This window comes from Orcinus orca, chromosome 20, assembly GCF_937001465.1.
Source record: "Orcinus orca chromosome 20, mOrcOrc1.1, whole genome shotgun sequence".
NCBI classification, from domain to species: domain Eukaryota; kingdom Metazoa; phylum Chordata; class Mammalia; order Artiodactyla; family Delphinidae; genus Orcinus; species Orcinus orca.
Window position 1 is genome coordinate 42,571,398 of NC_064578.1, and position 15,477 is coordinate 42,586,874.

At 44.3% G+C, this 15,477-nt stretch overlaps 1 protein-coding gene and 1 pseudogene across 4 annotated transcripts in view; both read left to right on the forward strand.

Moving 5' to 3' along the window:
- The window catches only part of GARRE1 (granule associated Rac and RHOG effector 1), an 80,930-nt gene that overhangs the window by 40,877 nt on the left and 24,576 nt on the right, over nucleotides 1–15,477 (forward strand). For all 4 annotated transcript variants that reach the window (XM_033414019.2, XM_033414021.2, XM_049702904.1 and 1 more), the window contains one exon: nucleotides 13,941–14,150. In XM_033414019.2, the coding sequence (XP_033269910.1) occupies nucleotides 13,941–14,150 (210 nt within the window). The remainder of the gene's footprint in view (nucleotides 1–13,940; nucleotides 14,151–15,477) is intronic.
- The window catches only part of LOC101280623 (capZ-interacting protein-like), an 81,472-nt pseudogene that overhangs the window by 12,873 nt on the left and 53,122 nt on the right, over nucleotides 1–15,477 (forward strand).

Sequence of the window (15,477 nt, forward strand, 5' to 3'; positions counted from 1 at the left end):
TTGTTATAAATCACAATATCACAGAGAGTGTCATTGAGTAAGGTATAGTGATGAGAAGAAAGGCAGGTGCTTTTCAGAAAAATGAAAATAAAAGTGAATCAAGGAAGAAAATGAGAATAGAGAAAAGAAACCTCTGAAGGCAGGACCCCAGCAGCAGGTAGGAGTCAGAGAAAGAATGCTGTGCTTGTAATTTTGGTGACTAAAATGGCAACGTTGCTTTCTTTTAGGAGAATGTGATTTAACATTTCATAGTTACTAAAAAGTCTTGAGTGAATGTAAGGAAAAATGAGGTTTGATGGGCAAATTAGAATGAAACAGAAATAAAACAGTTCATGGAATGTAACTTAACATAGGACTACCTTTCCTGAATTACTTCCTATTCTAAATTTTTATGATTACTAGTCAGCTTCTGAGATTTCACAGAATTGGATAATAGCCTGTTTTGACAGCCTCCTCATCTTTACAGATCAGGAATCTGAGTGTCTGTAAAGATGACATTTGCCTGAAATCTTTCTGGGCCCAACATATACAGGGGTTGTGTCCTTTACCTCTCCACTGTTCCAGGCCAGTGCAGTCTTTGTGCCAAGGTATTTGTTTGCAGTGTCCATTCCCTCCAAGAGACTTGCCTTTCTGACCTAGCTAATGCCGAGGTGTCCAGACATGGGAAAGTAAAGGAACCGCTGTGAGTCCTTGCTCACTCCCAATCCCTTCTGAGGCCCCGCTAGCTCCTGGAGGAGGCCCCAGTCACCTGGCCTGCTTTCTTCTTCACCTAGCTGCTACCACCCACCCTCCAAGGTAAAATACAGATGAGCTGGCTGCAAGCTGGCAAAGATGAGTGAGGACTATCAAAAGCATTTGCAGAGACGTGGATGGACCTAGAGTATGTCATACAGAGTGAAGTAAGTCAGAAAGAGAAAAACAGATATCGTATATTAACGCATGTATGTGGAATCTAGAAAAATGGTACAGATGAACCGGTTTGCAAGGCAGAAATAGAGACAGATATAGAAAACAAACGTATGGACACCAGAGGGGGAAAGCAGGGGGTGGGGGTGGGAGGATGGTGGGGGGATAAACTGGGAGATTGGGATTGACATGTATACACTAATATGTATAAAATAGATAATAAGAACCTGCTGTATAAAAAATAAATTAATTAATTAGAAAGAAAAAGAGGGCTTCCCTGGTGGCACAGTGGTTAAGAATCCACCTGTCAATGCAGGGGACACAGGTTCGAGCTCTGGTCTGGGAAGATCCCACATGCCGCAGAGCAGCTAAGCCCGTGCGCCCCAACTACTGAGCCTGTGCTCTAGAGCCCACGAGCCACGACTACTGAGCCCACATGCCACAACTACTGAAGCCCGCGTGCCTAGAGCCCTTGCTCTGCAACAAGAGAAGCCACTGCAATGAGAAGCCTGCGCACCACAACAAAGAGTAGCACCCACTTGCTGCAACTAGAGAAAGCCCGTGCGCAGCAACAAAGACCCAACACAGCCAAAAAATAATAAAACAAATTAAAAAAAAAAAAAAGAACCTTCTGTATGGTTCAGGGAACTCTGTCTACTCAGTACTCTGTAATGACCTATATGGGAATAGAATCTAAAAAAGAGCAGATATGTGTATATGTATAACTGATTCACTTTGCTGTACAGCAGAAACTAACACAACATTGTAAATCAACTATACTCCAATAAAAATTAATTTAAAAAAAAAGAAAAAGTGCTCTAGGCCTGGTGGGCAAGACTGATAAGTAGATTGTGACCATAGGTGTAAGCAGTGCTGTGACGCAGATGGAAAATAGCCTAAAGCCTTGCCTGTGGGCTCAGTGTCCCCCCCACCCAGCTCACTGTGAGGGGGCCTAGCCCCCACACCAGAACCGCCTACCTAACCTGTGAGAGAACCTGGTAGGCCCTGGTAAGAGTTTAAATTTTATATGGAGTGAGATAGGATTTTTTCCAGGGGGATTTTTTTAAAATTTATTTTTGTCTGCGTTGGGTCTTTGTTGCTGCACGTGGGCTTCCTCTACTTACGGCGAGCGGGGGCTACTCTTGGTTGTGGTGCGCGGGCTTGTCATTGCAGTGGCTTCTGTTGTTGTGGAGCACGGGCTCTAGACGCGCGGGCTTCAGTAGTTGCGGCGTGTGGGCTCAGTAGTTGTGGCACGCGGGCTCTAGAGCACAGACTTAGTAGTTGTGGCAGATAGGCTTAGTTGCTCCACGGCGTGTGGGGTCTTCCCAGACCATGGCTCGAACCCGTGTCCCCTGCATTGGCAGGCGGATTCTTAACCACTGCGCTACCAGGGAAGTCCTAAGGGGGGATTTTGACTGATATGATTTGTTATGTTTTTTTAAAAAAAATACTATGGCTACAAGTGACAGAAACCAAACTCAAAACAGCTTAGACAACAATAAAAGCAAAAAGAAGCTGGTAGTTACATAGTACTTATGCTATGCGCTCTTCTGAGACTGTACACATTAACTCAGTGAATTCTGTTAATAACCTTGTAAGTTAGGTACTATTCATATTCCCATTTTATTGACGAAGAAACAGGTGTGGAGAGGTTAAACAGCTTATCAAAAGCCTCATGGCAGATCCAGACTTTAGACCCAGGCAGTCTGACTCTATAATGGAGTACCAATTCTTGGCTGTACTGCCTCTCAACAAAACAATGTATTGACTCCATGAAACCGAAGAAAGTTAGCTCTTTGGGCATGGCTGGATCCAGGGGCTCACACAGTGCTGAACAGACAGACTGTGTCCATGCCAGAGTTGCCAACAACTCAGCAGAAAGAGCACCTGTGCTTTCCCCCAGGTTCTGACAAAAGTTCTAGAACTGAGTCTGGTTGGCTTGGCTTGGGTCACTTGCCTGTCCTTGGACCTTGTGGCCAGAAAGGTTAAACTAACGCACTGACTGGTCAGGCCTGACTTGTGTGCCCACTCCTGGGGCTGGGGTACCACCAGACTGAGAGTGCAGGGGGAGTGGTTCCCTGAGGGCTGCTTCCAAAGCCACGGGACTAGATGTTGGGGAGGCCACACTGCAGATGCCAGCTGGTGCGTGTCAAAGGATGTGATGGGGAACATATTTGTGATCCTGGATACACCTGCTAAATTGTTTTGTTTTCAGGATCTTAGCAGTTTATTATGTCTTCTATGAGGCCTTTTGTTATGTCTCTTAGTAAAGTTCCATAATTTCCTTTCTAGTGGCTATGTATATTCTTAACATTCTTACGTAATCTTTATTTTAGTTGCTATCATGAATGAAATTATATTTAAAAGTTTTTTCTATAACAGAAGCACCACTGATTTTTATATTTTTGTCTTGTCTCCTGCCATGCGACTGGATTCAATAATTCTAATGTTTCAATTGGTTTATTTTTGTATATGTGGTCATGTCATCTACATGTATCTCCTCCCTTCCAGTAGTTGTATATCTTATTGTGTTGACCATAGGTTTTATTTTTAATTTTAATTTTTAAAAATTTTTTTGGGGCTTCCCTGGTGGCGCAGTGGTTGCGAGTCCGCCTGCCGATTCAGGAGACATGGGTTCGTGCCCCGGTCCGGGAAGATCCCACATGCCGCGGAGCGGCTGGGCCCGTGAGCCATGGCCGCTGAGCCTGTGCGTCCGGAGCCTGTGCTCCACAACGGGAGAGGCCACAACAGTGAGAGGCCCGCGTACCGCAAAAAAAAAAAAAAAAAAATTTTTTTTGGCTGCACCTTGCAGGACCTTCCCCAACCAGGGATTGAACCTGGGCCATGGCAGTGAAAGTCCGGAATCCTAACCACTAGGCCACCAGGGAACTCCCTGATCATAGATTTTAATGTATAAAACAGTCAGTGTTAAGAATGAGCATCTTGGGCTTCCCTGGTGGCGCAGTGGTTGGGAGTCCGCCTGCCGATTCAGGGGACACAGGTTCGTGCCCCGGTCTGGGAAGATCCCACATGCTGCGGGGCGGCTGGGCCCGTGAGCCATGGCTGCTGAGCCTGCGCGTCCGGAGCCTGTGCTCCGCAACGGGAGAGGCCACAACAGTGAGAGGCCCGCGTACCGCAAAAAAAAAAAAAAAAGAATGAGCATCTTTGTTTTGGTCCTCATTTTAATGGGAATACTTTGGATGTATTACTATTGATTATTAATTTTAACAAATTAGTTTTTCTTATGTATGATGAATGCTTAGGTAAAAAATTCAAACACTTCTGAGTGGCATAAGTCCCTTCTCCAAAGGTAATGCTTCTCTCTTCCAACTCCATCCCAGTTCCAGACAGAACCACTATTAATTGTTTTATGTATCTGTGCAGATAGCAGCAGACATGCATATGCAAACATATCTGGAAAATACATCTTTTTACTCCATCATATATACCCTTTATTCCCTCAACAGCATACCCGTTAATTATTATATTGGTTCTTGGTTTGAAAGAATAAGCATACAGTTCCAAGGCGTAACAAATGTTATACCTGATTCTTCATTCAATGGATGAGTGTGTCACTTGCAGGAAAGCCTTGCGTGGTTTATGGACTTTCTCTCTCCAGAAGAGTCATGATCTCCCCCATGCCTGTTGGTGATATCACCCTCAAAGTAAGCTCAAGGTTGCAGCTGGTGTCTGTGGGCAGGCTGCAGAAGAGCTGTCCAGGGAAGGAAAGCAGAAAGTGTTTGTGGGGGGAGAATGAGTTGTCATTTGCCTATAGATGCTGACATCATGATGTCCTGCCCTCAGCTCTGCAGTCACCATGCTGCTCTTGGCCTAGTTTGGTGCTTTTCTGTGGAGAGTAGCAACTGCTTTCTTTTCTTCTTTCAACAAATATGTGTAGAAGGATTGTCTACTGTGTGCCAGGCAATGAGAATGCAACAGAGAGCAAAACAAAGACCCTGTCCACATCCAACTCAACTCCTAGGTAGGGAAACAGAGAAAAAATAAATGGCACATACAAACATAATGTCAGGTAGTGAGAGGTGCTATGAAGAGAAATAAAGAATGATGAAGAAAGAGACGTAGAAGAAAGGCCTCTCTGAGGATGGGACATTTGAGCAATGCCTGTCAGAGCGATAGTTGTACAATTCCAGGGGGAAGGATGCTCCAGGTAGGGTAGTGGTTCATTTGCAAATGGGGTCAGGGTGGGCTCTCCCTCAGAGGGCACTTGGCAATGTCTGGAAATATCTTTGATTGTCAGAAAAATGGCATTTTTTTTTTCATGCTAGGGCTAGAGTGAGAGGAATCTTACTCATTTAGAAGAACTCGAGTGTTACACCAGAGGACCCGCAGTGGTTTGAAGGAGGAGGTACGATGGAGTAAAAGATACTGGACTTGCATGTTAGGGAATCAGAAATTCAGTGACTCACTATGTATTTAGGGGACAATTTTTGTCATCTTTTAGGATCTCAGTTTCTCTTTCTGCCTCTGACCAATGTCCCATCTCCCCTACCCCGCACATAAACACCCATGGCCAGATGGTGTTTCTGCATGAAGTATAGAACATTAGGTGACCAGACTCAGACCCCAGATCATGAAAGGCAGAAGTTTGCAGGAGCACAAAGCTCCTAGATTTCTGATTTTTAATTCAAATTGATTTGGAGAAGGTAGAGTCTTGATATATCTCTTCCTTGTAGCCCTTCAGGTTATGTTTTAGTCCTGCAGCAAAACAGATGCCTGGATACTCAAAAGCTCCTGTCGACTGCCACATGTGAGCTCTGTTGCAGCTCTTTTGCAGCTCAAAAGTCACCCTAGGAGGAAGAGATTTCTCTACTGTTTTTTAACTTTAATTTTTTGTCTGTTTGTTTACCAGTAAGGATTTGACATTTTATTCAAAACAGTATGATCTGAGGGGTTGTCGTGGCTGCATCTCCCAACCAGTGCTGCTGGAATCTAGTGAGTAGAGAGCAGGGATGCTGCTAACAACATCCTACGCTGCGAAGGACAGCCCTCCACAACAGAGAATTCTCTGGCCCCCAATGTCAGTAGTCATGATGTTGAGAAACCCTGAGGTAGTGGGAACTGGCTGGTGCAAAAACTTGAGACCGGAGCTGTGCTCACAGTTTTTGAGGAATAGCGAGAAGGTCGGTGTGGCAAGAGTAGAGAGAGGTGGGATAGGAAATAATAAGTTCAGAGACTAGTCAGGGGCCAGATCATGTAAGGTATTGTAGGACAGATGAGGAGTTTGGATTTTCTTCTGATTGTAATGGAAAGCCATTGGAAGACTTTGAGCAGGGGAGTGAAATAATCTGAGTTTTGTTTTATAAGACTTCTTGTGTGGAAAGTAGCCTCTAGGGGAGAGAGGAGACTGCTAGTTGCCTCCCAACATCTAGTGTCACCTTCTTCCTTAATAACAAAACTCTGGGGAATTCCCTGGCTGTCCAGTGGTTAGGACTTGGTGCTTTCACTGCCGGGGCCCTGGGTTCAGTCCCTGGTTGGGGAACTAAGATCGCACAAGCTGCCATGGCGCAGCCAGAAAACAACAACAAAAACTCTGGAGGGATTTTTGTTTGTTTGTTTTTGTTTTTTCAGGAATATTATGCATGGAAAAGGGACTATACTTCCCAGCTTCCCTTACAGCTAGGAGTGGTCACTTGAATTAAGTTTTGGTTCATGAAGATGTAACTAGAGGTTTTGGATGAGACTGCTGGGAAGTTTCCTTAGAGGGAAAAAGGGTGCTACCTTCTTCCCCCCCCCCCATTTTTTACTATCTAGAATGCAGGCAGAATGGCTGAAGGTCATTTAACCATTTAGAACTATGAGGTAGTTCCAGTATGTAAGCCTTGTGTGAGGATGAAGAGCAGAAAGATGGGAACTGGGCTCCTTGTGATACCCAGGAGCCTCCATCCCAGCTCTGGACTGCCTAACCCTAGATTTATTTTTACCTTAGAAAGAAGTAAATGTTGCTTTTATTTAAACCACTGCATTTGTTGTTGTTGTTGTTGTTGTCGTTGTTGTTGTTATGTGTAGAAAAAACTAATCCTAATTGAAAGGAAGCAGGAAGGTCAGTTAAGAGGCTGTTATAGTAATCCAAGCAAGAGATGATTGTAGCTTGGAATAGAATGGTAGCAGAGGGGGTGACTAGAAGCACTTGTACTTCTTTGTGTGTGTGGTAAATTATACATAACATAAATTTTGCCACCTTAACTATTTTTAAGTGTACAGTTCAGTGGCATTAAGTACATTCATATTTTTTGCAACCATCAACCACTAGCCATCTGCAGGACTTTTTTATCTTCCCAAACTGAAACTCTGTACCTATTGAACAATAACAACCATTCCTCCTTTGTCTACCATAGACTTAGTTCCCCTCACTGGCCTTTCACTTTTTCATGTCCTGGATGATAGTTTATAATTATCCTGTTAGTTACTACGATTGATAGCAATGTAGCTGAAATATACAACTTCCTGGGAATTCCCTGGCAGTCCAGTTGTTAGGACTCCGTGCTTCCACTGAAGGGGCACAGGTTTAGATCCCTGTACGGGGAACTAAGATCTTGCAAGCTGAGCAGTGCGGTGATAAATAAATAAAAAAATAAATAACTTCCTATGTGTGTTGCATGTAATAAATTTTTGATATATTTTATTTTGGAAAGCAGGCTATAAAATAACATACAACATGATCTAGTTTTACAAAAAAAATCTACAGGTGCAAATGTAGGCTGTATCAGAAACATGTAATCAGTGGTTATATCTATTTAGTAATATTTGATACTGTTTATTTCTTTATTTAGCTGATCTTTTCCCCATAATTTATTTGCAATGAATATGTCTTACTGGTGTAAAAGGTTTTGTGCACCACAGTGTTTGGCCCATGAAGTAGGAGTTCAGAAACTGTGTCTGTTGATATTTTTACCAGCAGTAAAGCAGCATGTCCAGGGGCAGAATGTAATCTTGTCTGAATGATTAACATTTGGTGATGGCTCATCTGCCCTTGGGGGTGTGTTAGCTTTCTCTCCTCACTAGTTCTTTCTTCTGTACATAGCATGGCAGCTTCTTTGTGCTCTAGGTTAATACTGACTGCAAAGAGATTATTGTTTTGTTACTTGCTTTTTTTTTTTTTTTTTTTAATATTTAAGCGCTCACTGTTAATCAGTTTTTAGGTCAGACTATACATGTTAGTTTCAGTAAGCTTGTTTTTTACATTTTTATGCCATAATTTAATCTCCATAAGGTACTTTCCATAGTCCAGGCATGGTCTACTGCATTCTGTATTTCTCTGGAGGCACATTTAGGTCTTTGTATCACATTCTGGTCTGTTAGTTAGGTCATTATGTAATAACTCTGGAATTATCATAAGAATAAAAGATTGGAAACACGTGGAACCAACGGTAATGTTTAAGGTACAAGTAAGTTTTGAAGAGAGAGAAATGACTGAATGAGTTTGGAATTTCTAATAAAAGCAGCCAATCCGGATCAACTTCATTTCATTCATTCTCGACTTTTAAACTGATCAGAAGTAAATGCTAGAACCCCTGGAAATGTTTGACAGTATTTGGTATATGTGACACTTTTACTTGTTCTTCACTCTGTAGGGATGTGAGAAAGACGAATTGTTCAGTGAGATTGAGCAAAAAATGAACTTAGACATTGTGTATATTGATGTGAAAATCACAAGGTGTGTGGCAGGTGGGGTGGAGTTGGGCACTTCGTGATTTCAGCACGTGCAGATATAGTAGGGGCTGAGTCAGGCCCTGGCCCTAGAAGAGGAGTAACTAAAATTGTGAAAATATTCTAGGCAGGTAGAGTTGACTATGCTGGTGTAGAAAGAGTGGTCTTTTAGGGTTCAAAATAGGATGACCTTAAACTAAAGTTGGTTTTAATTAATAAAATATAAAAATCACCAAAAAGAAAAGGTTTCCTGGTTATATTCATGAACATAACCCCCTTAGCAGCACATGTGGTACGTTTATAGGGGAATGAGAAAGTGAACGTGTACCCTTTTCCTCTGCCATCAGGGATTCCCAGAAAACAAGGTTTCATTTCAGTAGATCCTCAATGGCTGTTTATAGTAATCCAGAATGCTCCATGGATATTTGGAGGCAGAAGTGGCAAGGTCGCTTATTGTCTATATCCAGGAATTGGGCCTTTATGAGGAATTTAAGTCACACCAAAATGTTTCTCTTAATGCAAGTCTGATAACAGCCTCTTATTGCCCCAGATTCCATCAACTTGGGATGCCTTGGGATGAATGGATATTTTTTTTTACTAATGCAAACGTCAAGGGTAAGATTAAATCTGATTGCTTTCTTCATAATTATTGAGTGGGACTGATGTGCTGAAGGCCTGAACAGATGTTTTGGGGTTTGGAATTCCTCTAGAGATAAGAGAAGCTGCTTCTTTTCCCAAGCCCTGTGTGTCCTCTCCCAGTTTATCATTGCTGTTTGTAGCCAGTCTTAGCAGTCTGCTGTGCAGATCATGAGCTTTGAGACTCATACCACACTGAAGTGCCACAGGCTACCCCACTTTTTACTCTTGTCGCAGTACCTTTCCCACAGTTAGAGAAGACTGAGCCATGCCTCTCAGTCTCCGTTTCCAGCCCAGGGAACTGAGCTGACACTAGGGCCTGACACTGTATGGGAGACATCAGGGTTCCTACACAGGGTTCCTCTCCCCTTCTTGGTATCCTTAGTCACTGTCGTGACTACATCCTGGATCTTGTCATATGAAGATAGCATAGCCTGATGGTTAGAACACAGTTTTTGGAGTCACACAGACTTGGCATCAGATCTGTACTGCACCACTTATTACCTGCTTGACACTGGAGCAAGTTTCTTTCTTTGTCTAAGCCTCAGTGTTGTCATCTATAAAATGGATCAATTGCTATCACCCCCCTGAGTCACTTCACTGCACATCAAGTGCTTGGTATGGGTTAAGCACTCAGTAAATAATAGCTGGAAGTTCCAGGTTGATGGACATGGAACTCTATAGCTCCACTGACAGTTTAAACTCATTGACATTTAAAATGTCTCTCTCTTTGACCACTCCACTCATTTGTCCACTAGCTTGCCACATCTGTTCTGCAGCTTCACTGGATCCTGCAGTCCAGGAAACGTTCTCCCTGTGAAAGAGAAAGTAGCCGTCCTCAGCCCTTGGGTCACATGCTTCCAAATTCAAAACTTTAGAGTCTCTATTTCTTTCCAGGTTTCTCAGGAAGACCCCAAGGACTGGCTCATCCCTGTGATGGAGAGGATGGAGTCTGTTACAGGAGGGAAGCTGGGCTAAGACAGGAGATATTGTAGAGAAAAGGGGAGCAGAGGCAGGCTGGAGATTGAGCTCTGTCCTCTATCTGGAAAAGGTGGTGTTTATACGCCTGTTAGTTTAGGTAAACTTGTAGAATAGATTTTTTTTTTTTTATAAATTTATTTATTTATTTTTGGCTGCGTTGGGCCCTCGTTGCTGCACGCGGGCTCCCTCCAGTTGCCAGAGCGGGGGCCACTCTTTTTTGCGGTGCGCAGGCCCCCCACTGCAGTGGCCTCTCCCGCCGTAGAGCACCGGCTGTAGAGCACAGGCTCAGTAGCTGTGGCGCACGGGCCCAGCTGCTCCGCGGCATGTGGGATCCTCCCGGACCAGGGCCCGAACCCGTATCCCCTGCATCGGCAGGCGGACTCTCAACCACTGCGCCACCAGGGAAGTCCCAGAATAGATATTTTTTAAATAGCTTTTCCAGGGACTTCCCTGTTTGCCCAGTGGTTAAGACTCCATGCATCCACTGCAGGGGGCACGGGTTCGATCCCTAGTTGGGGAACTAAGATCATGTATGCCGCGCATCGCGCAGCCAAAAAATAAATAAATAAATAAACTTTTCCAAGGTCCAGGGTGTAACCACTGGTTTGATTGGCTTTTAATGAATTGTTTAAAACACAAATATTTTGTCACAACCCAAATGTGTGCTACATACCTCATGGGTGGGGGAGGGAAATGCTGAGCTCTTGTTCGCATCATTTCTTCTATACACGGAAGAAATGTAGATTAAATGACTCATCCAAGGTCAAGCATGTAATAAGTGGTGGAGACAATATTCTGAATGTCTGCCTTTTAAAACTGTCCACCATCTCTCCCCCCATTTACTCCTGCAACAGAAGCATCCTCCTTCCAGCATTCTACCCCAACAACAAGAGGACCCTCCCCAACCCCCAGCCTAGCATCGACCAGCATTATCAGAGAATGTCCTGTTCTGGGCCCAGGACACTGCATCAGGCCTTCAGAGGCCTTTCTCAGAATTTTCCTTTCGAAGGGAGAGGGGTTACTCCATCTGTTCCCTTGGTCTTTTCCTCAGAGAGCCTTTTCCTTCCCACCTCACTCCTTAATGTTCATTCTCCAGTAGCCCCTGACTTTGCATATCTACTTAACTGTTCCCCACCATTAGAAGGTAACCCTCACAAGGACAGTGACTTGTTCGCTGTCTTTCTTGTAGTATCTTCTGGCTTTTTTGTGCTTTGTACATATCAGGCATTCACAAATTACACATCTGTTGAAAGAATGAATGACTCAGTTGTATCTGTCAGAAGCTGAAAGAATATGAGCCTAGAGCAAATGGCACATGGCATCTCCACTTCCTCCTCCTCCCTCAGCCACAGCCTGCCAAGAGGCTAAGGAAGGAGGGAGGAGGGAGAGTTTGTGTGCCTGAGGACCCAGCTTTGCTCTTCCTCCTGGGTTTGCTCTGTGTGGAGCGTCAGGACACCATATCATTCTGGCCTAAGCCAGTTAAGGTTGAGCTGCTGTCCTGTGTCTGGTCTCAGTGCTGCCAGCCCACAGCTGTCTCCAGGTGTGTAGAGCCTGTTGAAGGCAGGGGAGCACAATGGCTAAGGGCATAGACACTTGAGTCAAGTGACCCCTCTGCCACATCCAGTTGTGTCCCCTTGACAAAGTTTCATAACCTTTCTGTGCCTTAGTCTTATTGTTTGTGAAATGGAAATGACCTCATATGGTTGTTCTAGGATTAAATGAGATAATCAGTGTGAAATCTTTAGCATAGGTGAAATACATGCTGAGTGTTTCGTTCAGGCTGGCTGATACTATGTACAGTGCTAATTAAATACTCTTTTTTCTGTTTGTGGCACAAGTCCCTAGGTTGCTAGGTCTGCTTATTCTGTGTGGCTCACTCTGCCCCATCTTTGATGGGGAGGAGCTTTGAGGGAGATGTGAGTGGAGACCCAGGAGGTTTGTTTGAGTGGGAATTCAGCCTGTATTTCTGATGGTTCCCTATAGAAGGAGGGTGCTTTGGTGTGAGTTTTGTGTGTTTGCTTTAGTTTTGTCCTGGTGATTTCCACAGGGGAAAATAATTCAAGAGGGAGTAAGTGTCACCACTGGGAGCTTGCCTGACTCTCTTTCTCCAGGAAGAAGAGCTCTGCCCAGTGAGGGTGGAAAAGGGCAGCATCTGAAATGTGTGCTGGGAGGTGATAGGTCCAAGGTTGAGTCTTATTTTTGGCTTCTCCAAGGGACAGGACTGGGCCAAAGTGTGGGCAGTGGGGTTGGATTTTAGTTCCTTGTAAAAGGCAGTGGAAACCTTCACCACCTCCCCAAGGCAGCACCCTGAGAGCTGGCAGCTAGTGGGCCCTCTCAGCTATGCTCCAGTTGGATTACAAACTCAATAAAATAAGTAATTTTTTGTTAGTAAGTAATCCACTGTATAGGCCAATGAAATATGAAATACCTTCCATTAAAAATGTTTTGAGGGGCTTCCCTGGTGGCGCAGTGGTTGAGAGTCCACCTGCCGATACAAGGGACACGGGTTCATGCCCTGGTCCGGGAAGATCCCACATGCCGCGGAGCGGCTGGGCCCGTGAGCCATGGCCGCTGAGCCTGCGCGTCCGGAGCCTATGCTCCGCAACGGGAGAGGCCACAACAGTGAGAGGCCCGCGTACCGCAAAAAAAAAAAAAATGTTTTGAATGTTATGGAACATGATAAAGGAGTTACAAAAAGGTTTTGTTGTTGTTGAATTTGGTATGGCTAAAACAACTGTAAAAGATTAGGGGGACATGTCAATAATCTGGAAAGTGTCTGCTCAAGTTGCTTTGCAAGCAGCAAATTCTTGCTGTCTTTTAAAGAAAAAAGAAGTAGGAAATCATAGAGAACACCTTGTAGCTGGAGTTAACACAAGAAAGCAAACGGGGAACGACAAGTCATGTCAGAGAACAGCTTTAGCCAATGCCAGAGGTTGGCAGATAAAGGCACATTTGTATCTTAAAATGTTTATGGTATGTAGTATATTTTTAGTACATATATTATAATTACATATTAATAGTATATATTAACATAGCATGTATATGGTAGTTTTTTAAATGAATTTTCTACTTTAATGGACTACTGCATCAACCAACCAACTACTAATACATATCAGGTGAGTGGGTTTCTACTGTTCTGACAAATGGACTTATCAGTATGTTTTGTTGACTCCTAGAAGACAGATCTGTGAGCTTTGTTTTGTAAGACTGGAAATATGACATACAGCTATGTTAATAACTATGTAATAACTATGTTAATAACACTGTTACCAAAATAACCTGTATCTTTGGATTCCATTTCCAATGGAATGTCTTCTTACAGTCAAACTGACCTTTTGGATTTTTAATCACCTGGCTTTTACTCTGCCCTCTGAATACTGTGTGGACAGAATTGGAATTGTAGGTTGCTCTGGTTCAGCAGGAGCTCAAAGACAACCAGGGTTGGTGTGAGCCACAGTCCAGATGAGGGGAGTGGAGAACAGGAGTGGAGGGAGGCTAGATGGGAAGGGGAAGGCCCATTCGAACCTTGGGGCTTGCTATTTGGTTCAAACATCTTGATTTCTAGGTTTCAGGCCACCCAGGTCCAAACGTGAGAACAAAGGCTGATCCTTCTAAAGCATGGTGACTTTTTAACTTCATATGATTTCAGATTTCCAGTTAATTGTTACCTCTACTCAAGTTGAGAATTGATTGCAGTCATGCAGTAGCAACCCACAGCCTTAAAATCCTTGGCTCTCTTGTTTTCACAGGTGTTGGGGCGATGCTTCTTGACAGTGGTGCAGGTCCATTTCCAGTTTTTGACCCAGGCGTTACAGAAGGTCCAGCCAGTGGCTCACTCTTGCTTTGCCGAGGTTGTTGTGCCAGAAAAAAAGAACAGCAGCAGTGGCGGCAGCTTATCTGGCATGGGCCACACACCAGAACTGGAGGATGCTGTGCGGTCCTGGCGGGGGGCTGCTGAGGTAACCCTGACTTTGGGGAGATTGGTGCCCTTTGTTCAGATAGCAGAGGCTCCAGAGGGCCTTTACCTGTTGGTTCTTAAAAGAGCCATTTTATGTAGAAGTGTGAGTTTTCACCTGCTGTCATTAGCTTGTTCATTCATTTAACAGTGAATATCTTTGTAAATGCCCACTTCATGCCAGGCATGTGCAGGCACTGAGGTAGTAGCCTCCACTCACAGCCTCCTAGGAGAAAAGTCTTTGAAAAACAGGTTTGAGGGGCCGTGATGAAGGTGTGCAGGAGCCCAGGGGAAGGGCCTGGCCTCCGACGAGAAGTGCAGCCAAGCTTCTAGGAAGAGGGACCAGGGAGAAGAGGCTGGAGGGTATACGGAGGGTAAGTGGTCAGCCAGGTAGCTAGGTGGGGATGTAGTAGGCGATGACACATTTCTTGTTGGCATTTTATTTTTTTTATTTTTAAATAAATTTATTCTATTTATTTATTATTTTTGGCTGCGTTGGGTCTTCGTTGCTGCGCGTGGGCTTTCTCTAGTTGCGGCGCGTGGGCTTTCTCTAGTTGTGGCGAGCTGGGGCTACTCTTCCTTGCGGTGCGGGGGCTTCTCTTGTTGCGGAGCACGGGCTCTAGGCGCGCGGGCTTCAGTAGTTGTGGCTTGTGGGCTTCGGTAGTTGTGGCTCGCGGGCTCTAGAGCGCAGGCGCAGTAGTTCTGGCGCATGGGCTTAGTTGCTCCGCGGCATGTGGGATCTTCCTGGACCAGGGCTCGAACCTGTGTCCCCTGCATTGGCAGGCGGATTCTTAACCACTGCGCCACCAGGGAAGCCCTCATACCTTTTATTTTTAACAGGAAAATATTATTACAAATGCACTTGAATTCCCTTTGTACTTCTCCACTATCTTATTCATATTCCTTTCTCTCTAGAGATAACCTCTTTTGATTTTGGAGTTTGTGATTCCTATGCATATTTTTATATTTTTATTCTATATGTATGTATCCATAAATATATTGTTTTGCACAATATGAAACTTTATATAAATGGTATCATTCAGTTCACTAAAATCTGGCTTCCACACCTACACAAGAACATACCTTGTCTTGTCAAGGTCATTGGTGCCTTCCATGTTGCCAAAGATAATTGGCAGAAATCCAAGGATCCCGATGACTCCATTCAGCAGCTCACAGCGACATGAGCCCTGGAAATCCTCTCTTCTTGTGGAGAACCAGGTCTTCTTAGGTACCCTCTTAGCTCTTGGGCTAGCCTCTCCATCCACTTTGCTAGCTTCTCTTCAACATAACTTATGAATATGAGTTTCTCAAGGCTCAGTTCTACGTGCCCT